Here is a 26,541-nt window from a genome sequence, read left to right as displayed (position 1 = left end):
TTTGGACAATCCAGGCATATGTCCCAAATACTTGCATGCATACTGGGTAAAAATAAAACGAGCTAAAAAGGTTTAGTACACCATCGTACTTCCTTTTCCCAGCGGGTCACATTCCTCCATTTTTATTGTATTTATTGATTCAAAATATTTTGAACCGGCCTTTCTTCAGCTCAAAGGGGCTTAAATATCCCTTCTTATTAAAAAAAATTCCAACATTCAGTTTAAAGATAAAAGATCTGTAACAGATAACTTACTGAAATAAAACACAAACAAAAGCACAGCAGTGAATCTCAACAGCTGAATATTCAGTCTAGAATAAGAAAAGTTTTTTATCCCCTCCAGAAAGAGACAAGAGACGACAACCTTATCTGGGAGGTTATTCCAGAACCGCAGGGCAATTCCAGTGAACAGGGTCTCTGAGAGGAATTTTATCAGGGGCTACAAAGTTTCTTTTGGGCCCCTTTGCAAAGAGGGAGGGGTGAAACAGAGCTGGGGAGGGTGGTGACGGGCAAGCAGAAAAGGGACAGAGAAGGGCGAAACAGGGTAGGGGGGGTAAAGACAGTTGGAAAAGTCTTTGGAGCCCAGGTCTACCAAACCATGTGGTATCAGTAGTGTCCCCAGCACCCCGTGCAGGCAACAAGTCTGAGTAGATAGGAAAACATAAGATCCCAGGAAATTTCTGGGCCCCCTCCTTTGGTTCCTGGGCCCGGGTGCAAATTACCCCCTTTACCCTCCTCTCCTAGGCCCTGACAGTGAAGACTGTGGTCCCAGCACTCTGAAAACTTACTGCTTCCTGTAACGAAGGCATTTGGAGAAGATCTGGTTTGGGGGTTTGATAGAGAGAGGATCTCAAAAATCCATAGATCTGTTGCCATGAAGTGTTTTTACTACCAGCTCTTTTCACTAATACCTTTAGTGGAATGGTTATTGCCTGCTGTGAAAGGACGTGGCCTCTACATTTAGGCAACAAATGGCTTTTTTAAAATGTATTAAGTGAAAAACAAACACTTAAAACAAATCCAACAGCCAAAAACCTTACAAAAGTTAACAATTCAATACTGTCACACACAGACTGTGGCCTTCTCATACCACTGCTTCACTTACCAGATGTTTTGCTTTTTATTTCACCAGTAAAATAATATCACCTGGTGTCATGGGTAGAATGAGTGTGGAATGAGAACATCGGCAAAGACACACTGCAAGTACCAGAAACTGGCTACCCAGCTGAGGGTCCATCAGTACAGGGTACATCAGTACAGTACAGTACATCAGTACATCACTTTTATCCACAAATATAAAACTATCTTCTAATCTATACTAATTTGGACCAAGCTAGATAGAGCTCTATTGAGCTTTTTTGTTATGTTGTCTTACAACTGCCAAATGAGCTTTCTCTTTGCTACATAACATCACTTAATGGTCCTGTTAGATGGGATGCTGCTGTTTACAGAACTGATCCCCACATCGGAGAATCTTTTTGCCCTCCTGGTAGAACAGATGAAGATTCTGCTGGGCCATTTGCCTTCCCAGTAGCTGGAGTTGAGCCTCCAGGGTGTGGACTCATTATACTACAATGGCATTTCAGCAGGGAGAGCAAAACCTAACAAACAGATGAAAGAAACAAAGGGCATTTGACCTACATGGCTGCTTTGCAAGATGCATTTCAAATACATTCGATATGCTCCAATTGTTTAGGCATTACCCAAAATATTGCAATATCTGAAATGTTAATGAGGCTTTTAGATATATTCTGTCTAAACACAGCTGGACAGCTCTGGGAAGATGAAGAAATGTACAAAGCTGGATTGTGGGTTTGGTGCTCTGCCTATATCTATATCTATATCTATATCTATATCTCTATCTATCTATAGATATAGATATATAGATGTATATATATTTGTGACTAATCCATGGAGTAGACTAATGTGGCTGGGTTTTTCTATGGATACCACTTTTCAGATAGCATCTTGGCTTGGTATTTCTAAATGTTTTTCTTCTGCTATCTTGATAGGTTAGATTTGAATGAATCTAATTTTTAATTGCAGTTCAGATCACTCTTTATGGTACTGTCTCAATTTCTACCCCGTCCTCCCCCTTTCAGTTCTTCATCCGGTATAAAAAAAGAGCCCAATCACATTCTCTACAGGGAAAAATGGAGTTTCACCTTTGAAGGCGAAACACAGCAACACGGAAAACAGAACACAGAATAGAAACACACTGGAAATCCATATATGATTCTATTTAATTAAATTGAAATGGCCTCCTTTTGTGATGTTGATTTTTTTAATGGCTGATTTACATAACCGTAAGTCCCTTACTGAAAATCTGTTAGTGGCAGCAAAGATTGCTGTTGCAAAAGACTGGAAATTTAATGGGCCATTACACACTACGGAACAGTTGAGTAAAGTATTTTCAGTGACTGGAACTGACAAGTTATACAACTTCAGAATGGCAATCAATATTGTAACAGCTGCAGAGATGGCTCCTTTTTGTTGCACGTATATTGGAATAATTATTCCAATACACATCAAAAAGGACTCATATCTCTGTTTGTTATGATTTCCATTTCCATTTCCATTTCACAGTTTTATAATTTGTCTCAGTTATTACTACATCTGTTCTCTGTTTGGTAATGCATGATTTAAAAAGAATAAAATATTTAGGAACAACATTTTCATAGAAAACCACAGGAAAGGATTCTTTGTTAATATTAGCCACAAAAATAACCATCATTTCCACTGTTCCAAGTCAGTAGGATATCACTCACATCTGAAAGAAGCTGTTTTTTTTTTTTAATGATAGTGGTGAAGGCTTTGCCTTCTAGCACTATTACTAACATATTAGTACATCATGCATTAGGGCTGGTTCACACATGCACACATATCACTTGATACCTCAGGGCTTGATGCCTTAACTTTCATTTACTCCTAGTTCCACATGTGAACTTCCTCCACTGGATAATACAGTGCTTGTGGTAATGTCAAACTACCCTAAAGCTTTGCTCTATCTCTACTGTTTGAGCCATGGATAGCTGGTTTCAACATGCAATGTGTCACTTTATGTTGCAGTTTTCCAATGATGAACAAACAGGTGTGAACTAACAGCCTAATTCTGAGCTGCCCCATCCTCCACACTTTGGGCAGCTGCCGGCAGCTCCTTGGAAGGAGGGGACTTTCATCCCCTTCCCTCAGGTAAAGAGAGTAGCCCCGCAATGGGGCTACTCGATTCACCGCCAACCAAAAGGTCAGCAGCGAATCACGGGCCTCCGTTTAAGGCAGCGAGCCCAACATGGAGGCTCTGGATCCAGTGGAGTGTTGCTCCACCAGTCCCACCTCCCTCCCTCCCCACTCCCTCCCCGAGCAAGCCTTCCCCCACCCTCTGCCCGCCTCCCGCCTCCCCAGATAGCCTCCACCCTGCCTCCCCCCACACCCGCAATTCCCTCTCTACTGCTCAGTGGTCCACACAACTGCAGAGCGGAGGTTGGGTGCCTGCCCAGCGGTAGCCCGGAGCCGGCCAGTGTTACCACCAGTGCTTGCCCAGTGGTAGGGCCCTCATGACAAGCCCACGATTGGGCTCTTAGCCTTTGAAGCACAGCATACAGAGACATTTTTCCCATGAACTAATCTCACTAGGTTCTGATTTTATTTTCTTATTCTTAAACACTGGCTGACAAATAAGTTCACAAAAGGCACTGGTGTCTCCCCCACCCCATATATGCATGCACACTTCTAGCCTGCCCACCCATACATGTCTATGGCATTCGTGTTTGACACATTGGAAACAATATTCTTTTCCAATTTACTTTACAAAGTTTCCCTGCCTAGTAGCCCACATACAATTCTTTTGAGTGACAAGTTGCCAGGAAGTGTGTGATTTACCAGCCTACTCTAACTCAGAAAAGGGTAAAAAAAAAACCGCTGACCCAACCTGTATGTGTATATTCCAATGTGCAGTGTTGTCCTGGATAGCCAAAAAGTATATAGTAAAATGATTTCTCCATCACTGACACGATTCAGCTAAAGATGAGGAATCTGAAGTAGGATTTATGTCAAAAGAAGAGTTAAGTACACACTTGTCTCTCTCCAATGAAAACAATGTCACTTAGGGCACATCCTAACCAACTTTCCAGCACTGGCACAGCTGTGCCAGTGGGGCATGTGCTGCATTCTGCAGTTAGAGGGCAGTCATGGAGGCCTCCTCAAGGTAGGGCAATGCTTGTTCCCTTACCTTGGAGTTGCACTGCTCTTATGTCAGTGCTGGAAAATTGGTTAGAATCACGAACTTAAAAATGTTTAATTTAGATTGGATGATGCCCAGTGAATCCATATCACCTACAAGCAGATGTATACCACCTGCAAAACAAATCAGAGAAACAAGTCAAGAACCACACTCACTAGCTTCATATGTAAGGAACTGGCATCTCAACAACATACCTATTAAAGGAACGGAATCTGAGGTGGCAGGCATGATTTCTGCTACAAGCAGCATGAAAACCGTCAGGGATAGGAGAACTGTAATGCCTGCAATAGAATTGCAAAGGAGAAAAAGAGTGAGGCAGGAACTAATCTCAGAAATGCCTTCCATTTTAAAGATAGTAAATCATCCATCCTAGTAATTTAGAATGCAATCAATGTTTTATTTTAGTGCTAGATCTTAAGAAACCTCAGTAAATCAAAGATTAAGAGGGATGCATGTGGCATGCTTTAGCAAAAAAAAAATGTTGAACAAGAGCTATCATAATATGAAAGATGACAGCCATTATAGTGTTACCCAAGTGCTGCGATATGGTTCCTGCCCACACCAATATAGTTTTATAGGGCAAAGCTGATATGGGAAGAAGCCATGCATTTGCACTCTTCTAATAGGGTTCTGAGGCTACCCTGGTGATGCAAAAAGGGGCCGCAAACATAGACTTGTGAGAGTGACTTTCACAGCTCTCAGATAACATCAGATCAAGCCTTGAGGAAGTGAAGGAAGGAAGTAGAATCCTGGAAAATCACTTTAGAATCACTTTAGCTTGCATATAGGGGTTATCATTTTGTTGAAAGTTCCTTTTCCTTAAAATCTTCTTGTAGAAAATCAGCCTGCCACTAAAGGTTATGCTAAACCTTTTCCCCTGTGATGCTAGTTTAGTACATGCAGGGAGTTTACATTATTAAGCATTTAGAAAGATAGATTCCTCCTAACACCTGCCCTCTAAAGTGGTACTGTCCAGAATTCAACCACCTTACTCTCCATGGATTAGTAAATGGGCTCTGAATTTTCAGTTTTTCTCACCCAAAGATATTTTCTCTCCAGAGTCAGCCGGCAGCAAGAAGACAAGCAGTGCTAAGCCTGATATAAGGACACAGGGAATTAGTAAGTTCAAGCCATAGTAGAGGGTACGGCGGCGCATTGTCACTGTATAAGTCACATCAGGATATGGCTCTTTACAGCATTCATAGTACTTCTCACTCCTTTTCCCTGGAACACCTGTGTGGAAGCAAATGAAAATGTAAAAAGAAATATCCAGTGAACCTCATTCTCAACTGTGTTGAGCAGTCACAACATTTTACAGTTACAACTCTTTATAGTTGAGTTACAGTCCAGGCTTACTTAAACCCCTGTGCAAAGATGCAGTGGCGCCGGCACACCTTCGGCTGCTTCCTGTGGGGAATTTTCGGCTGCTGGAGGTATCCTTGGGATAAGGGGACATTTGTCCTTTTCCCCAGGGTAAACCCCAGCATCCTCTATGAAGCAACGCGGACCTGCAGCAGCTAAATTGCTGGTGCAAGTTCGTGTTGCCTTGTGTAGGTGGATCAGCCCTGAGGGCTAGGATTTGACGTATGCCACTGCCAATCCCATCCCCGAGGTTGATTGTCTTCCCCCACACCTTGGCCACCCCTTTTCCAGGTGCCATGCAAATTATACTTCGTTGGACAGCCAAATGATTTGGATGACTTTGAAGATATTTTTTTCCTTTGACTACCTCTCAGTGTGTCTACCTCATTGTTTCTCAACCAGTGGTACTCGTACCGCCAGTAGTAACCAGCGGTACTTGCGGGACCCCCAGCCCCCTGCTGCCTAGCAGTGAGACCGGCAATACAACACAACAAGCAGTGATCTGAGGCCTGGATCAGTGGGCAGAACTCCAGCATGAACTTTTCATGCACTCAGGAAAGCCCTCTTGTCTGTCCTGAACCTCTTACTGGTGTTTGTTGCATCATATCTGGCCTTCCATTTCAGACGTAACTGGCAATTACATTATCAGTTACTTCTGGTGGCACTTCCGATAGGTGGACCAGGTGAAGGGGCAGAGCAGGGGACAAATGTTGAGCAACGCTGGTCTGCCTTATTCTTTTTCAATAACTCCTGAGAATGCAAGAATTTCTAGCGTTTGAAAAATAAGATCAAAATAATTTGAGGATGTTTAGGAGGCAAATGTAAGTCTCCAGGCATTGTACCATATACACCTACCAAAAAAATCTATATAAATCTATTATCCAGCCTGATAATATCTGCTGAAGAATACCCTAATACAAAAACCATCAAAACTCCTTAAGGCTTGTCATAGGAATACAGAATCTTCTGGTAAATTTCATTACAGGACTGTAATATGCAATTGCCCAACCTTCAGGAACATGAATCAAGCACCAAAACTCTCCATCAGATACAAACAACAATCAATAGCTATTATATTGTTCATGGTACAGCATGATGGGTTGCAGCTCACTAGCTATTTAAGGTAGGACTAAACTTAAATGATTTATACTGTTTTGTTTTTACACAGAACAAATAAGTGTTATGGCACATGCCTAGAAAATGTTTGTGAATTTTCATAAGACTATGGCTTCTCCAAGTACATCCTAAAGGTGCATGAGAAAGCTCCCAAGACATGGTTAAAGTGTTGGGCAGCCTATAGAAAAGCAAGCCCTAAAAAGGACAAGTGTAGGGAAGTTCTGCAGTCTTGGCTAAGAAGCAATACAGCTGTCATCAAGCTTATAAAGCAATGCACTTCTAAAGCAAAGCAATGGAGAAGCGAGTTGAGATCCTTGCCAGCTACCAATATGAAAATAAAAACTAACAAGTACTCAGCTCAAGCAGTAGTAACTGGATAACACAGTGGAAAACATTGTTTTTGTTTTGAGGAGTGAAGGAACAAATTCTGGACTTTTGCCATCCATGAAAAAATGAAAATATCTTGATAATAGATATCCAGTGTGCTAATGTTACACTTTATCAGCTCTAGGAAACCGGTGGAATTTCCTATACCCATGTATCAAGTCACAATCTAAATATGATAAAGAGACATTTCAGGATAATTTCAGCAATTCTGCTTGATGAACATTTTCCACTGTCCCTTCTTGTTGGGCAAGTGCTGCTAGGATTCCAGCAGACCCAGGAAGTCTGCCAAGGGATGATTGCCGGCATAGGAGGGACTGGCACTGCTTATGTTTTACAAAGGTAGACCCCTGTTGACACTGATGCACAGGGGAAGAGGATGGCTGATGTACATAAGACCCAAGCACGGAGGGAGGACCTAAACTCTGAACCATATGAAAGTAATGGGGAATTTCTCTGTGAAGAATTTGAGCATTCTGAGCAAAGGTGCAATAATTTCCAACTTGCATTTCTGCTTTCAAAAACTGAGATTAGTCATTCCAAAACTGCACACCAGTGTGATGTGGGAGGACTAAGAGTGTGCTGCAAGAAATCAATCAATCAAAGACTCCTCTAAGGCACTAGCTCTGCCGACTTTCAATCAGTCTCTTCTGAAGGCGGATGATTCTGCTGCCTCTCTGTAACAGGGAAAAGAGGAATCCATCCACATCTAATGCAGACATGCATCAGAATTATCTAAGGTGGTCACTTGGTGGATCACAATGTGAGATACTGCTCAGGGCATGTTTCCATCCAATGCTCAGAATGACAAAGGCAGAGATACAAATGAGTAATAACCCTCGAAAGCAAGTAATTCTGCAACCCTATGAGCACTGGGAAAAATGGGTGATGCATGCCCACAATTTTAATTCAGAACCTAGTGCACCTTGGCTGACTGAAGTTTGGGAAACACATTTAAGAAAGCCAACTCACCCACTAAATCCCATTCACCATTTGATATGTAATTGGAAATATCAGCGTCAAGCATTTGCAAATCCAGCAGCCAGCCGTTGTGAGTCCACGAACCAAATTTCAAATCACACTTCTGTACGTCAAAAGGAAACCAGCGGACATCAATGTAGCATGTGCTCTTCAAAATGCCTGTAATTAGAGATATGTTTGTGCCATTTGCTTTTTAAAAAAATGTAACACCTGAAAATGGCAAGAGTGAAATTGGGATGAAACTGCACTCATATCTACCTGATCTCTGAAGTTCAAGAGGGCAGACAGCTTTGAAATGCATTCCAAATTGATCCGCTAACAAATGGGGTCTATAATTTTGTGTTTCAGTCACGCTCTTCAGAGGCACTTCTTATTAAAAAAAATGGATCTGAAAATATCTAGCTTCAACTGAGCTGGATGGCGCTTATGCATCCAAAAGTCAGATTTTTTTTTCCTTTTTTCCCTCCTGCAGTATCTGCTTAGTTTGATGACTGTATATTACTCATCCCATCACAGCAATCAAAACTATTTGTAACAGCAGAATTGCAAAATATGACAGTCATTCTTACTTCCATGCTAGTATTCATATGGCAATGGGACATGCTCCCCATTACCTTGGGCAGTGGAAAGTGTCAGGGAAGTAATTTACAGAGCAAAAGGCCCAATCCTATCCTCAAGGTATGCCAGTGTATTTCAAGAACACTAGTGCAAAAAACCTCTTGCCAGTATAAAAGCCTACCCATTGACAGATGTGCAATAGACACCAGCATCCAAATAGGATCGGGCCTTTAGTTTCTTTGTGAGGAGAGATTACTGGAGACTTGAGTTCTTATTGGCTGAACAAAATGAGCCTCAAAGGGTTTACAGATGTGCGCCACTTAATGACGGGGATATGTTCTCTGATTCCCTGTTGTTATGCGATTAGGTCATTAAGTGAACATTCAGCCCAATCTAATGCCTTTGTTGTATAAAAAGACACTCCCTACCAGACACTGTCTGGTTGTAGGCTACTGGAAGATAATTGCCTCTACTTTGCATTAAGAACCTCTTTGTTATGTAAACAGACACTCTGCTGCAGACTATGGGAGATCTGACTGCCTCCTTAGAGCCTCTTTGTTGTGCTTTGACCACCGTTGTATATGTGGTCTGTCGTTAAGTGGAAGGTTGTTAAGCAGCAGATGCCTTATTTTGGTTATTAGTTTCAAACTATCAGTCAGGTGCTGTGGGGCTTGAATCTGCAAAATGGATAGGTGCTCCCTGCATTACTGGACTGTGGGTCAGAGGAGAAACTACAGTCATTCATAAAATAAGCCCATAATTGCCCCCAGCCTAGGAAGTCAGGTGACATCAAAGAGCTGATCTTGTGTCTCTGGTTCATATAAAGTTCCCAGAGCTCCTGCCTTCCCTCGGTCTGGGCAGCTTGCCACTATGGAAGGTAGCCATAGCCCCATTTTGTGCCATTTTGTTTTGTACTAACTTCAGCCAGGCTGTTAACCAAGATACTTGTCTACTCTTGCACCTGAAAAATATCTGCCTAAAGACCAAGCTATCAGAATGAAAATTGGTGTACATGTTAAAGACACAATTCTCCAGAACAACTTCAAAAACCAACTCAGTCCCTGAACCTATTCATTTATTTATTTTTTTGGGGGGGGGGGGAGAGAGAAGGTTAAAATACACAACGCACCTTGGTATGCATGTTTGCAACACAGGTCTCTGAAGTTCACACAACTTTAACCCCCTCATCCAGCTCAACCCCCCACCCCAACCTATTAAACTGGGGAAATACACAATACATTGTATACTATCTAATGCAAGATCTCTTGAATACTGAATTTAGTTAGTATTTGTTTACTGAAAATATTCAGGTTGAGCAGTGGACAGAGCAGATGTCAATAAAGAACTAGAATCTCAGTCCACTGTTACAGTTCTAATTATGCTTTTGTTTCTCTCTCTCTGCCTACTCGCTCCCCGATAATCTGAGTCCCAGCCTGAGCAAGAGGGTGTGGCCTGCATTCCAGGTACCAGGAACATCACCTGACCATCAATTCCCACTAAATAACCACTTTAACAAGACTCTATGCTTTGAAAAAACAGGAGAGATTTTTGTTCCCAATGACTCACTCATGGATAAAAGGGGTATGAAAATTTTAGGGCCAAATCCTATCCAACTTTCCAGCGCTGATGCAGCTGTGCCAACCAGTGGCGTAGCTAGAGGGGGTGAAGGGGTAGTAACTGCAGGTTGCCTGAGGGCAACAGTCAGACCGCCTGCCCACACAATTGCACCCCCTGTGATCACCGCTTGCACCTCTTGCAAGAAGTGCTGGAAAAAATAGCATTCTTTGCAAGAGGGGCAGTGGGGATCACAGTCTCTGGTTGCTTGCTCCCCTTGATCTGGGAGCTTGGGGGGGAGCAGGAGGGCGCTGGGGTGGGGGAAGCAGCAGAGTGGCCAGAGACTCCAATCACTGCTTGCACTTCTTGGACAGCAAGCAGGAGGTGGGGGGGGGGAGATTTTTAAACTTTTCAATTTAAAAAAAAAGTCAGTGTGATGTAACATCCAGGAGTGACATCATTTCTAGGTGTGACATGGGGGCATTATTTTTAACTTTGCTCCTGGTTCCAGGGTGGCAAGCTACGCCACTGGTGCCAGTGGGGTGTATACTGCATCCTGTGGTGTTGAGGTAATCATGGAGGCCTCCTCAACGTAAGGAAACAAATGATCCCTCACCTCAGGGCTGCATCAGCACTGGAAAGTTGAATAGGATCGGGACCCTAGTTTCTTCAGTTGAAACTGAGAACAGCTAGTGAAGTGACTCTTATTTAGGAACCAAAAGCAAGTATTCCTGTCCACCCACATTAAATTCAGGCATGAACACAGACATGAAGATGAGAATTACTGTCCTGTCAAAGCTTAACTGTCCTTCCTTTGCCATTTGGGGGGGGGGGGCTGGAAGAATTTTTGCAAGATTTTGATTCAAATTTTGTGAGTTTTGAAACCGACAAGCTCCTTGAAAATTTAATCTCATGCTTATATTTCCTGCAAAGATCTGGATGAAAGTCAAGTCAAGCAGCAGTAGCAGCCACAGCCTTACAAAAACCCTGCCTGTCATTTCCAAGTACACACATACTATCTTTCCTGATGTGTGTGTATATACCACCATCTTGAATGATGGAGGCACTACAAGCACAGCACCATCTGAGTAAAAGCAGCATCCACAGGACGCATAGTTCCCACTAACACACGTAGCCAAGAAGAACCTGAATCTCTGTTTAGCTGCTTTTTGAAACTAATGTGGAGGCTTCAGAATTCCTCAGAGACATCACTACTTCAAATTCATCTTGATTTCTATAGATATGCTAGTTGGTCCAGTGTTCTCAGGTTCAAACTACTTATTACAGCAATAGATCTGTGTAGTTCTGCCTCAAGCATGTAGGCAATGAGGCAGAACTGGTGCCAATTTTAAGACTAGACAAAGCACATTAGCAGGGAGTGTAAAACAATCCTGCACCTGTAGCATACTGTACCTTCTTGCAGTATGGGTTTGAATATACAAGTGTGGGCCCCTTTGCAACGTACCAGTTTACGCCAGGATTGTATATTCGATGACTACGTGTGGTCATATAGTCATCCGGGGCACACACCCTCACCTTCCAAATGCCTTCCAAAGGCCCAGAGGGTTGTCTGAGCCTTCAAGAGGCAGTGCACATCCAAGCACTGCCTCGGTGAGACTGAGGGAAATCGCGTCTTCACATGATTTCCAGTTTTCTCCATGAAATTGGAAGTCGCGCGAGAGTGATGTGTGCTGCCTCTGGGAGGCTCAAACAAGCCTCTGGAGACTAGGGGAGCAGAGCATCCCCTTCCCCGTGGAGGATCCACATTGTGTCAAGCGCTGCTTGATGACAGGGATCGCAGTCCCAATCTGTTGTTAAGTGGTGCATGACTGTACTGTCTGAAAGTGAATGCAGCTGGGAAGAAAATGCCTAGGTGAGAACGTCTGCAGAAAGGTAAGTGGTAGGCAAGAGAGGTAGTGCTTCTCACACTTTCTGCATCCCATTTGTACTTCAGATCAGACTCTTACCTGACCTGCACTTTATATGGGCAGATCCTAGTTTGAAAAAACATTCAAAGCTTGACTTCCACCATCATGCAGAGTTCGGCTCTCCTTATGCTTCAAATTATATTTCAAATATATTTCCTTTAAAATAAAGGGGGGGAAAGCCACAAACTTGATGATTTGAATGCTGAATTTTCATAAAAGAACTTGTAATAGCCTGACATTTTCCCTGAATTTATCTTGGTCTCTTAAATCTTGCTCTTTACTAAGACTACATTCTTTTCTATCTTTGTCTTCAATTTAGTTTATTTTCCTCGAGGGGCTGTGTGCTCTGATATAAATATTTGATATGACACTAGTCTAAACTATGTAAGGGATTAATATTTATCACGCATTGTTTGTCATCTAATGATTTAATGGTCTGCTAATTAAAAATACAAGCATAAGGGAGAAAACAAGACATGTCAAAGACACTTGTTAAGGCAGGAAATTGATTTTATTTTGTTCTATATTCAGCTTCCATTGTCTTTGTTAAACTTGCATGTATTTAGTTACATTAGAATATTAGATATCAGAAGTTGGCCCATGGCCACTGATTAGAAGACCATGCTAAGTAACAAATAGTATTACCTGACTCCTATGATGATGATGGATTTTCACGCAGTCAGACAGATGTTATCAACTAGTTTATCTAGACACAGAGTCCTTCCCAAGGACCTGAAATACCTGACTTTTATCATATTTTGAGGATATAAACATTGTCACAAAATGTAAACTGTTCCCAGTAAAGCTGCTTTTTATAGCTGATCTATGGTAATTTCTGTGGCCCCTGTGCTGTTAGTGCTCTTCAAGGTGTTTTGGAATTGCACCAAGGGCGCCAATCACCAGTGGGATTACTCTGGTCTTCTGCCACAACCTGTCAACTTCTACTTGTAAATCTTCATCTTTTGTTATTTCTTCCTATTCTAATTTTTCTGCTCTTTGATGATGATGAATACTTATATACTGCTTTTCAACAAAAATGTTCACAACAAAGTTCACAAAAAAAAGTCCACATTATCTTTTCCCCTGACAACAGCAGCATGTCAGCTGATTGGCCAAGGAATGGAATAGTCCCTCAGCCATTTACCCAAACCATTGCTGCAGGAATAGGAGGCAACAGCTTGCTTGAAATGCCAGGACCCAGCAAAATATCAAGAGAATACCCATTACATGCTTGCCCTCAGCTCTTCAACTGAGCAGTCGTGCCAGTGGCCCAAGAAATTGGATCCTGTGAGACACTAAAAATGACAAGATACGCAGATCCATGTACCTTAATGTTCTGATTTTTCTATCAATTTTCATTCTAATGCATGCTTTACAAATTCTCTTACCTGGAGGTATATACTGACAAGATCCCGAGGAGTTCACCAAAACGTTTGTGTGAAATGTTGCATCAAATCTCTCGTCTGCACTACAAAAGACAGCATACAGGGTTCTGTTCAAATTCATTGTGAGACAAAGGATCAAGTCTATTATTATTATTATTATTATTATTATTATTAGTCTATCAGAAGATATATATATATAGGATGTCATTCCAAAATCACTGCGTCCATCATCAAGAAGGCCCCACTTCTCATAGCAGATGTTCTTCATTCCTGTACCAAAGGATCTGGAGCAGGGATCTGAAACATAACCTGAGCAGTCTGGGATTGTGTACAAAAAGGCTATCAACACCAGATAAGGGCACTGACACAAGGAAAAGGTGATGAATCAGAAGCTTATAGACGTGGTTCTCTTGTATCTCTAAAGAATCATAGTCTGAAATGTTAAACCAATCCAAGGAATGTTTACATAACAAAAGGTTTCTGTAGAGCAGGATTTTTTTCCCAGTCAAATTATGCATGCAGCTGAAAAAACTGTACAAAATTCCACTTGTGTGTTGGATGCAAGCCTCTAAGCAACCTTCTTGCATTACTTCATTTAGTTTAATGGGACTTGTAAAGGAACAGCACTTGTTACATTGTGCTCCTTGATTGGACATTCTTGAGTAGCTGCAATAATTATCCAGAAGCTTAATAGAGCTACACCAATCTCCAGTCATTCTGCAGTCTGCTTAGTATTTGGAAGTAGTCTCATTCGTGCCTTGCTTACCTGTTGTACAGAAGAATGTCTGGCACCCAAATCTGATCAGCTGGAAATCTTAAGTTCTGCACGCCTGGATAGTTATACTGATCCCATGACAAATATACATCAATCCAAGACTATGGAGAAAGACAGTGTTGCAATATTAACATTCATAGATGCAAGGAAATCTGTTCCCATCCTTTCAGAAATAATTAGTACAATTTGAATATTGATGCAATATGAATGAACATGAACATGGAGCAATCACAATGATGAAAAGAGAGAGTGTCAATGGGGAAGGTTGATGTCATATGGAGAGATGGTATCAAAGCATAAATTGCACATTCCAGCATCTGCCCATATAGCCATGCTTCAGCCCTAGCATTAGCAAAGTCCAACTTTCACAGTCCCACTGCCAGAAGGACATTCATCTATTTCGACTACTTTTGGAAAGGGAAGGAGACAGAAAGTACAACAGAGGAAGCTCAATCAGAGGCAACCAGGAACAAGCAAGGAACTTCTTGGGGAAGGCTCAAACCCTAATTCACAGAGTTTTGCTATGGCTCCCATATAGAAATCTGCACTATGGTTCTGCACAAGCAATTTCTTTCCAAAAGGTTGGCAACAGTTATACTATGGCCAGTTCACCCATCACAGCAGTCTCTCATGTTTCTGAGGAAATTGTGCATGGACTGTTCTGATACAAGAATACACAGAAACGGTGTATAATAAAGGGTTATTTTTGTTACACCTCAGATTTGTTACATCCTCTTCTTATTTAATATGAGAGCAAAAACTCCCAAACTGGGATATGTGTCTCACATCTACGCTGGCAGAATAAGAACAGTAATGATCATAAGGCAGAGTGATTTGCTCCTATTAGAGATACCAGCTGCCCTGCTTAATTCCCTGCAGTACTTTTTGCAGCAAGAGCTGGTGTTTTACAATACAATTAGAGATTGGTAGCCAAGGATTTCATTATCAATTGCCATTAATATATGAACTCCTGACCTCCTGGCAACATGCACCTCTTCTCTTTGCCCATTATCTGACCAAGTTTCCTTCCCTTTTCAAACTCCTCCATCTGGTATTATCCTCTTTGCCATATTCCCCTGAACCACTCCTAATTCTAACACACCATTCCATAACTTTCCTAGGTAGTGCTGATTTCTCAAGCATATGCAACTTCCTTTCTTAACCCCTAAATCTTTTACCACTCCATACCAGGATCTATGTATGTGCAAATATCCCTAGCAGAGGATCCATGTGTTTAAACCCAGGTCTGCTCCTCTCACAGAAAAAGCAGGGAGGAGTGTTGGTGATCTGATATTTATAGCAAAAAGGGTGCATGGGAGGATGCATGGGAGGGGGTTAGAGGGGAGCTGAACCTTCTCCTTTGGGTTTACCTCCTTACAGCTTCTCGCCTGCTACCACTTTTCCTCCAGCTAGGCTTCCATACCAGAAGTGATTCCAGTTGGGAGAAAAGCACTTGTGGCTGAGAGGACTGGGAGTTAAGCTGTGGGTGTAGAATGGTAGAGCTCCCCTCCATTGCTTACTCCTCTCCATCTCCTTTGTAATGAGACAGGCCTGGATTTCAACAGAGGGTTCTGTGACATACAATTATAGCTTCAGCACACTACAAGATAGGTACCTAGAGACTTAAGACAGTCCAGAAGAAAACGACACTCTCCAGCTCTGCCTCTTACACTCTTCCACATCTTTTGCCAGCACAGATTTGGACCAGTGAAAAAGGTGTTGGGGCATTGCCATTATAAAGACTTTGAGAGAGGGCCGTGAGTGACCTACTCCCTGATCCCATCATCTTATACAGCTCTCCTGCATTCCAAAGAGGCTTTTGCCTGGCACAAGGGCAGAAGTGCCGATGGCTGCTGCAACACGTGAAGCAAGGTTGGCTCCTAGCAATGATAAAAGTGGACTAGGTTTTTTCTCATACTTGTCCTGGGAACCCAGACTTGACCCTATGCTTCACTGCCATTGTGCAGCAAAGCATAAGACAATTTGCATCCAAGGGAAATTATGGGCTAAACAAGACATTATACTAGCTGGGTGGAAATCAGAAAAAAATGGCAGTCACACAAGTTGCACACTCCCTCCAGAATATCTAGTCAGTCTGGGTCCTGATGCCATAGTATTTCCCTGCTCTATATCAGCATCTACTGCTGGCAAGGGTGGGGGAGGAGGAGGGAAACATGGGGTGCCATTGTGACATCTAATAATATTGTGGGGAGGGGGATTAAATACACAACTACAGTTTTGGTGGCAGCGTGAATCAATTATCAATATAATCTTTAAATATTCCAATTGTTCTTTTCTTCTTCATTTACCATTTTCTTGAGTTGAAAAGGCTTATTTCTTTTGCAAAAAAAAAAAATTCTTTTTCAGTAATTTAGTATTATTTTGACAAAAGTACTCACCATCTGTAGCCAAGCATTTGTTATCAACACCTGGTTCTTTTCATCCTTAAAAAAAGGGGGGGGGAAAATAAAATTAGTTTAAGGAAAATGTTATTGTCAAAGTAGGAACAATTTCATTCTCTGTTTTGCACATTGGTCTGTAGGAAGATAAATTTTAAAGATGCAAGCTCAAGTTCCAAATCATATTCCGTGTTTAGCATTTTAAAAATCTTGAGATGTTGAAAAATTAGCAGTTGCGGTTCTTGCACACTATAATGAAATAACTATAACTCAATCATTCATTTGAAGTGCAGTAACATTTCTACATCACAAATCCAGTCAATATTTATTAAAATGTTTGGCCATGGGCCATTGCACCATAACATATTAAATGAATAAAAAGGAACTGCAAAATGAAACCGATGATATAAGATCCAAATAAAAACAGATGGACAAAATCCAGGAAAAGATAAACATTTCCAAGTCCTTTTTCTTTCAATGGGAGAATTATTGCAATCAATAAGCTATAAAAGTGCTCACCTCTGTCTGGAGTGTGCGCTATAATTTCAGCTCAGAAAATGTATGGGTACAATCCATTCCCTCCTTCATAGGCAGCTCACAGTTTGAAGAGATCACTTTAGGTCTCGGTTCAGCTACCCCTCTCATTCACTTGCAGCCCAATCCTATCCTTCCCTAGAGCCCAGGGCTACAGCAACGCCAAAGTGGTGACCATTGTATCCGATGAGGCCAGGGAAGCAGCTCCAAGGCTCCTCAGGGTAAGGGAACAGGTTTATATATTCTTGCTTTAACCATAACTAATTTTACACTTTATATACTGAAAATTAAATGTGAAAATAAAGTCCTTATGAAATTGTTTCTCAGCAATCCCCCCTTTTTACTAAAATATCTGTATTCAAGGAAATGAAGCCCTTGGAAGTCCACAAGTCCCAGTGACAACTCCACGGGGCAGGGGGATTTCAGAACACCGCACCCTGGGGTACAGACCTAGTTCTTACTGAGGTGGTAAACTTCTCTATACACTGGCCCACTTTAGACTCCCATGGGTTTCAAATGACTAAATGCTCCTCCATATTTTTTTAAAAAGTGATCTGCATACAGAAAACGGGCATGAAAATGGGTTCACTCTTCTACTCATTTCACATCCAGCCAGATGAGGATGGGCTTGACTTTTGGGCACTACTCTTGACTTTTAGTTAGTCTAATAGTGCCCTCCTATACACACTTTCCAGGGAGTAACAACCTAACCTTATTCATTCTAGCCCCCCTAATTAATGTAGTGGCGCCAAAATGGTGAAAGTTGTATCGTATGGTGGGGGGGAGTGCAGTTGCAGAGTTCTCCTCCAGGTAAGGAAATAATTGTTCCCTTACCCAGAGGTTAGCCTCTTGTGGCACACGGAGGGATCTACTCAGACCTGCAACAGCTGCTTTGCTGGCGCAGATCTGCACAGACCTGCTGTGCAGGATCAGGCCTGGGAAGGGGTTAGAATATCAGCAGCACACCCCAACCCTGTCTCTGCTCATCCCTTGCCTCATTTTGCCGAATAGCAGAGCACTGAATCTGAGGACAGTTGGTAAGTTTAAGACTAGGTTCTTTCTCTCACTGAACACAGTAGGACTTATGTCTGAGTAAACGTACACAGGATTGCACCGTTAATAAAGTTACTGTGCTATGTTGCTTTTTTCTATCCAAAATCAGATATTTTTCCCCTGCAGAGTAAAGTTACTGCTAAGCATATTTCTACCATGTGCTTTAATACTTCCTCTAGTTAAAAATGAAGTACCACAATGACTATGTCTCATCACTGCCAGCAAAGCAGATGTGTGTGGATAATAATCACTCCTCTGACTCAAGGTGACCGTTGAAGCTGAGAAGCAAAACACAACAAACTCAAGCCTAGTCATTGCCATAATCTGCAACCCACAAGTCACATTCCCAACTCTCCTGCTGCCTTGCAGAGGTTGCTCTGTCCAGAACAGCCTGACACCAAAGCCACAAGCTCCTCCTAAGCCCAGATGTGGCATCATAGCTTTGGGATGCCTGACATCCTGAGCAGAGAACGAGCAGAGAGCACACACCAGCTGTGTGAAGAGGACCAGTGAAACCATGGCCAAGCTGCACTGCCAACAACAGATTGTAGAGTCACCTTCACAGAAACATGCAGATCAGTCTCCCCCAGAGAGTCCAGGCAACATTTTGAATGTTTCTCCTACATGCTCACTTCAGGGTGTGTTTTTGTTTTTTTTAAATGGAGAACCTAGTCCAATAGAAACTAAAATGTAAGCACAGGACTGAACTGGAGAAGAAAATGCGTTGGTTAGTGACTTTGAGAACTAAAAGGTCTGAGGTATAAACACTTATACAATGCTGTTAGAGCAGTGCTTCCCAAATTTTTTAGCGCCGGGACCCACCTTTTAAAATGGCAACCTATTGCAAACCAGTAGACCAGTGGTTCTCGAACTTTTCCAGCTCGCGCCTCCCCTGATCCTTGTAGCCACTGGCTACAGCTCCCCATTACAACACCTCACCTCAGTTACCCCCAAAATGGGGATGAAGGTGATATAATTATACACTAGAAACAAGGCTGCCAGCACTCTGAGGCTGCAATCCTAACCACACTTACCTGAGAGTAAGCCCCATTGAACAAAATAGGACTTACTTCTGAGTAAACCTGGTTAGGATTGTGCCCTGAGTTTGTTAGCAGAACACCTGGAGGGTTTTGGAAAGGGAGGGGGGAAGTGATGAATTTGCTGGGGGAGGGGAAGACTTTGTTTTGTGTGTATCTGCTAATTGCAGACTGATGCAAACTGAGACCCAGAGACTGTTTGGCTGGAATCCTAACCCCACTTTCCTGGGAGTAAGTCCCATTGAACACAATAGGACTTACTTCTGAGTAGACCTAGCTAGCCTTTTGTCTTACAATAGCAGCCAACAGAGTACCCACCCCCCAAAAGGAGGAAGGAGGAAAAAGGGGAATGGCTAAAAAGGAATGGGGATTTTTTTATTTTTAAACAATTTTTGGAGACAAAGCCATCAAGAGTGGCTTTTTGTTCTTTTTTGAAGGGGGAGGAAAAAGAGAAAGGTGAAGATCCTGGGTTAAACTGACACAGACCCCAAGCCTATGTAGGTCTACTCAGAAGCCACATTTGAGTCAATGGGGCTTACTCCCAGGAAAGTGTGAAAAGGATTGCAGCCACACCCAGCAAGATTACAATTTACCCCAAAGTAGACAGGGGCTGCTCACACACACACACACACACACACACCCAACATGCAGATGCCACCCCTGTTCCCCCAGGCAAGACAGAGGGATGCAGGCTGGGGCATTTGGACACCCCCCCCCCCACTAGGGGCAGGCTGGCTCCTTCCTTCCCAAGCAGCCAGGATGCCCAGGGCGAGGGGCACACTGGGAAATGTAGTCCTTGGGGCAAGGTTGCACATGGAGAGAGCTCCAGGCTGAGATGCGGCACCTCTGCCTGCCCAGCCAGCCTTCTCTCCCACCTCGCCCCAGCATGTTTCACAGCCCTCCCAGCCTCACGCTGCCCACCCACCTCGTTCACAGTTGCAGAACAGCAGTAAGTCAGGAGGCAGCATGTGCAGCTGAGCAGAGCAGCGCAGCCCAGCCCAGCCTCTCTCCCAGAGATGCCTGGCGACGCCCCTGGAGGCTAGCCATGCCTCACAAGGGAGGCAGGATGCACAGATTGAATACCTCAGCAGTAGACTAAGAGATCTAGAAAGAAATATTTTATTTATTAACAATAATTAATAAATTATTTAATAATAATTGTGGCTCTGTGCTCCCGATGCTACTAGAAACATTACATATTGTATGTTTGTGTAGATATTTGCTAGACTTTCCCTAGAAATTGAGTTCAAGGAATATTCCCCCAAACCTTTAAAGCAGACATTTTCAACCACTGTGCTGTGGCACACTGGTGTGCCATGAATGGTCCCCAGGTGTGCTGCAAGAATTTGGGAGAGGGTCATTTATTAGTAGGGACAATTGAGGATGTAAGCCCCCACTGACAACATGGTGTGCCTTGTTAGTTGTTAAAAAACCAGTGGTGTGCCTTGACCATTTTAGTGCCTTGTCAGTGTGCCGTGAAATGAAAAAGGTTGAAAATCACTGCTTTAAAGTCATTCCAGGGTACCCAGAAGACTGAACTGGAGAGCAAAATGTACAGTTAAGGGCTTCCGAACCAGACAGAAGACTGAAACTGAATTCATATGTGATCTATGGAATAATAATTACACAGGCCAACACACATTTTGCTTCCTTAAATGTTACACCAATTCCTCGGTATATTTGGGGTGCCGATTCCAGAAATGGCATCCGTTTTGCCGTATCACGTCTAGTTTTGGAGATACAGTATAGTGAATGGTTCAAGCAGCTTCCTCATGAGGAAGCCTACACCATAACTTCATAACCCATCAAAATTGGCTTGCAGTCCACTGGTGGGTCCTGACCCACAGTTTAGGAAACACTGTTTTAAGAGTGTTCAATTCAAAATGCTTTGTATACATTATCATAGCTTAATCCTTACAATGTCCCTGGAATACAGGTGTGCCCTCGTATCTGCAGGAGTACCCCCCACGGATATGTGAATCTGTGGATATGGGGAGACTCCCCACCCTCACCCTCTGGAGGTGAGGGGAGCTGCACTCCCCTCGCCTCCAGAGGGTTTCCTAAGCTCAGCAGAGGCCATACATGTCCTCCCGTGGCCTCTGCTGGGCTCAGAATGACTTAAAACAGCAAAAAAATGCAACTTTCACTTTCTCCATGGAAACCGAAAGTGACATTTTTAATGCACTCAGAATACATTTTAATGCTCAAAAGACCCTCAGGAGGTGAGAGGAGTACAGTGTCCCTCGCCTCTGGAGGGTGAGTGTGGGGCATTGGGGGCCCTCCTGCATGTGCGGATAAGTTAATCTACGGATATGGCATTCACAGATATGGGGGACCCCTGTACTATTATTCCAATTAAGGTCAGGAGCAGATAAGGGGTTAAAGATGAGAACTCTTAGCTCAGGGGTGACAACCCCTGTCTTAGCCTAAGGCTCCCTAATAATAATAATAATAATAATAATAATAATAATAATAAACTTTATTTGTAACCCGCCCTTCTCCCTGAAAGGGACCCATATTCTCCCTGAAAGGGAAAATATGAAGCAGAGACAGATTTAGCTCTTAGCTACTGCATCACATACTACATTGAAGTTATGTTCTATGTAATGTTGTAGAAAGCCACAGACGTTGAAAGCACTGGATACATCCCTATGTCATAATAGTGGAATCTAGGACATGGACTCTGACATAAATCCCATGAGATCCAGTACAACTTCCTCCCAGGAAGACAGGCATACCACAACATTTTGTTGCGAACCCCTCTTTTACATCCTTACAGCAAACTCACGATTGAGTGCCTATCAGTTTATACATGAAAGAGGACCACCCACAGTTAAGGCAGTCATTTACACACGCTATGGGGTCTTCCCAGAGACACACAAATTAAAGAAAAGAAGGAAAAAGACAAAAAGTAAACCCAATCCAATGCAGGCTGAATATGCTCAGTGGTCCTTGGGCACCACAGAATGTTGAGGAGGTAGTTGGGGAAAAAACAAAAGGAGAACATGAGGTTAGGATGAGAGAAAATTAGCCTCCGTGAGCTAACTGGGCACTAGGGCCGGGGAGATGCAACTTTTTATTACAGGGCTCACTAGTGTTATTCATACAGCAGTACTCTTTTCAAAACAGAACTGGCTTTAAGCTGCTCTGCCATGTGGAGACTATGTTGTCAAAAGCAGTATGCAAACTCCCATTAAGGCACTTAAGGCAGTTTTGGGGTGGCGTGATATCTTTCCAGGAGCATTGATCTCCAGCAGTTCCTCACCTAAAGGAACACCGCCTGAACAAACAGACCAGATGCTTAATTCCACTGTGGCTGAAAACCTTCAGTTCACTGAATGCTCTGACTCCAGGCAGTGATATTTAAAAACGACACTGGGTTTTTACACCTTCTTTCCTCACTGGCTACGCTGATGCTTTGCATACAGCAAATTCAGTACCAAGACGAGAGGACTCTGCTCTATGCCCACATGGGTAGCCCTGAGCAGATCAGGTTATTTGCATCTTTGCATGGTATGTGATGGACTGTCAAAATGATTCAAAGGATCTAGAGTTCCTTGCTGAAGGCAGCTCTCCCCCAGTACATTAAACAAAGTATCCTACCTTGCAAATATTTCTTTGAATAATTCCATGAACACCTTTGATGTCTGGAGGGGAAGTCTATAAAGTTTCTGAAGTGCCATCAAACTGAGGCTTTTAAAATGTGATATTGCAATCTTGGAACATTAAACTCCTTGCCCTCCCTTTTATTGGGCAGCTTAGATTACATGATTAAGCACTGTGATCAGAAAGCAGGCGGTAACCCCCAAGAATTAGCAATGCACCAAATTCAGGCACTGAACTGGGGGCATCTATTATGGATGGGAACCTCTGGCATTTGGGGAAATACCTTTGACACCAAAATTGAACTGAAATGGTTCAAAGAGTTTTAGGCCCCAGTGCATTCCCCATGACAGTACTGGGAGTGCACCAGCACCTCCCTGCCACATATACCCTTCTTGAAGGTGGGGGTCAGCAGAAAGGGCCCCCCTTCATGCCACAGTTGGGTCTGAATATATATTTTTCAGTACCAAACTACAATTTCCAAGATTCCTTGGTGAGTGCCATAACAGTAATACTGGTATAAAATGGTTTGTTGGTTCACAATGTAGATAAGGTCCATGGGACAACTGCTGGGCACTTCCACCCTGACCCACTCCACCAATCATATATAGCTGGAGATGCTAGTCTACACAAAACTAGTAACAGATCTTTATATTCTTTTGTAAGCCACGTTTAGTTATTTATTGGGAAGGAAAGCTAGAAATTCAACAAATACACATCAAACCATTTACTCTGAACTAATCAAGCAATCAACTGACTAGTTTGCTATTTTATATAAGTACTCTTTATTAGCACCTGTAGCTCTGCTATTAACACATGATGATGTGGATTATATGGGAAAATCTTGGGGGCTGGGTTGGCATAATAGATTCTTTCTTACAGGAACCCTTGCCAGATTTAGAGAGCAAACTTAAGCATGTATTCAACTGGGCTTACTGCTAGGTAAATGTGTATAGCATTGCAGCCTTATAGCCCAATCCTATGGGGCTGCACTGCTGGCAAAACTAGTACAGGTCCAGCCTTGTTATACACATATTTTTTATACACGGATTTGATTCAACACAAATGAACCCTGCAAATGAGAAGGAAAGTGCTGATCCCTGGAGAAGGGGAAAATGCACCCCTTTAAAATCACAGTTTAAAAAACTGCTTTTTATTATTGCAGAGAGACAGTCATACAAGTGATTACAGGTATAACCTCAGTATCCACAGATTTTTCTGTCTCAAAAGTTGATGAGAAGGGCCCTTTAAATTAAAGGAAAACAGTTGTTTAATAATGCCATTGAGGGCAGCCAGCTGACAATCCATCAGTCCTTCTCTCTGCAGGCTTCACTCCTCCCTTCCCCCTGAGCACGTGAAAGAAGGCTAAATGCCAGCCATTATCACCTTCTCCATTCTTTTCCCCCTTGCTGGGGCTCCTGGTGAAGGGAGCGATTGCTGCCTCCTAGTGAAGCCTAAGCGCCTGGAGAGAGACTGATGGACTCTGTGTGCATTACAAAGGCTTTTTTTAAATCACCTGAGCAAAAAGACTTTGTTTTTTAAATTGATTTCCTATGTGCATTTTTTGCCATCCACTTGAAAGGAACCCTCTCGAATAATGAGACTCAACCTGTATTCAGTGCTGGCTGCTAGGAGGCAGCCACAATGGCACTCTCGAAGGGTGCACTGCCTGAGCACCAGCAGGAAGGCCAGAGCCAGAGCAGGAGTTGGGAGAGGTGGGGCAGAATAGGGGCAGGGAAGGGACAGAACAGGGTAGAGAGGGGAAGGGTGGGGATGCTGCAGGAGGAAGTGGGTCTGGCAGAGTTGGCATACACTGGATCCTATCCTCCTTACCCACCACCTTCCCCTTTCTCTTCTAGGACTTGCACCAATGAAATCACTGGCACAAGTTTGAAGAGACCCATTGCAGGGTGAATCCAGTCCCTTCAGAAACCACCTACTCTGCACCACCTGCTGGATAAGCATGCACCTTTTCTGTGCAGCTGCATCAGTGGGCAGGAAAGGATTGGACTGAGCCATTAATTCTGGTCTCCCTAAAGCCCAGCACTCTAGGTAGAATGTACTGTCAACAATGTTAACCATGTTCTTCATCCACTGTTATATAAAGTGGACGAAGAACACAGTTAACATTGTAGTCAGTACTTTTCAACCAGCCTCTATACATGTACCTTGAAGAGTCCTGTAAGAGCAGACCACGAGCTCATCAAGGCCAGCATCCTGTTTCCAGTAGGGCCAGCTAGATTGTTTCTGGGGAAACCCCACAAGCAGGATATGAAGGCAACAGCCCTCTCAAAATGTCTGTCTCCAACCTCTAGTATTCAGAGATATACTACCTGTGAGCAGCAGTGTTACATTTACACATCAGCAGGGCATAATATTTATCTCTATGCTGTGAACAGCTTCACTTGCAGATTCTTGCATATCAAGATGCAGTTAAAGCCTTAAGAACAGGTCATGAGTTTTGTTTTCTGGTCAAACCTAGACATCTTGTGAGATCTGAATTTGCTCTATAGGGTGTATCTGGGAATTCACCTTCTCATCTGTCCTGCAATGCACATGGGGATGTGCATCTCCATTATGCTCAGGTCTGCAAATGAATGCAACATGTTCTTTCATGTAACTCTGTCTAGAACTAGAAAAGTCACAGAATGAAATTCTCTGTGTTGACCCTGCATGCCTGCAGAAGCAGTGAGCAAAGCAAAGACTCAACACACATACTAGTAATTTGTTTTATAGGTAAAAATAATCCTTTAGAAAAGGGTCTGGGATTATCGAGCAATATTACTCAGAACTGCATGGCATGTAAACACACTAGAAAGAGAAATCCAAGGACGCCAATGTCTGATGGCAGTATAATTCAAAAGATAGGCATATATATTCATTCTCTGTTAAACCCTCCTGATGCTAGCATCCCCACAAGTGAGTACATGAAACAAACACTGAAAACACAGAATGGAAAGGAATTGTATTAACTTACCAATCATTTCCTTTTGGTACAAATAAACAACCCTAAAAAACACATTTGCGATATAAAAGTGATATAGGGCACTTATAGGGCACTTATAGGGCACAAGCTTTGCATTCTGAATGATTAGGGTTCCCGCAGTGAGCACAGGGATATTTTTTAAGGCCTAAATTCTCTAGCTGGATTTACAGCTTCTAGAAGATACACAGCAGCTGGGGGTCTCATACCCAGACCTGAAGCAAGAATTCAGCAAGCAGCAGTGGAAGAAAGAACTTGTTCAGTTCCTTTCTACATTAGAGCAATACTTAGAGCAGTTTGCTGCCAAACCAATCTCCGCTGCCAAGCAAGCAAGAGTCTGTGAGTGGTAGAGGTGAGAGGAAGGGTGTGTGTGTGGGGGGAACAGGAAGAGAGGCATCCCACTATATCCACGGGTATACGATCCCACTTCCCCCACAAATACCATGAATAAAAGCAAACCCGATGCTTCCAGTACTGTGGCAACATGAAAGCCTTCCCTGTTAGTGTTGTTTCTTACCAGTCTTTCTTTGCAGTCCATTCCTTATTAGCCAGAACACTGAAAGGAAGCAGGAAACTTCCTATGTAACCTATGTAATCCTATGTAACCTCAGCACCAGTGCTGACCTCCAACGCCTTTGCTAGGTGTCACA

General features: G+C 42.9%; 1 protein-coding gene across 1 annotated transcript in view; it reads right to left on the bottom strand.

Moving 5' to 3' along the window:
• LOC136640827 (neuronal acetylcholine receptor subunit alpha-7-like) overlaps nucleotides 1-26,541 on the bottom strand; it is a 106,213-nt gene that overhangs the window by 21,763 nt on the left and 57,909 nt on the right. Inside the window, exons 3-8 of the mRNA XM_066616176.1 lie at nucleotides 16,682-16,726; nucleotides 14,274-14,383; nucleotides 13,511-13,590; nucleotides 8,074-8,241; nucleotides 5,278-5,472; nucleotides 4,434-4,520 (exon numbers count right to left, since the gene is read on the bottom strand). Coding sequence (XP_066472273.1) covers nucleotides 4,434-4,520; nucleotides 5,278-5,472; nucleotides 8,074-8,241; nucleotides 13,511-13,590; nucleotides 14,274-14,383; nucleotides 16,682-16,726 — 685 coding nt within the window. The remainder of the gene's footprint in view (nucleotides 1-4,433; nucleotides 4,521-5,277; nucleotides 5,473-8,073; nucleotides 8,242-13,510; nucleotides 13,591-14,273; nucleotides 14,384-16,681; nucleotides 16,727-26,541) is intronic.

This window comes from Tiliqua scincoides, chromosome 2 (genome assembly GCF_035046505.1).
Source record: "Tiliqua scincoides isolate rTilSci1 chromosome 2, rTilSci1.hap2, whole genome shotgun sequence".
Classification (NCBI taxonomy): Eukaryota; Metazoa; Chordata; class Lepidosauria; order Squamata; family Scincidae; genus Tiliqua; species Tiliqua scincoides.
Note: the sequence above shows the minus strand (reverse complement) of the source record. Positions and strands in the feature narration are given on the sequence as shown.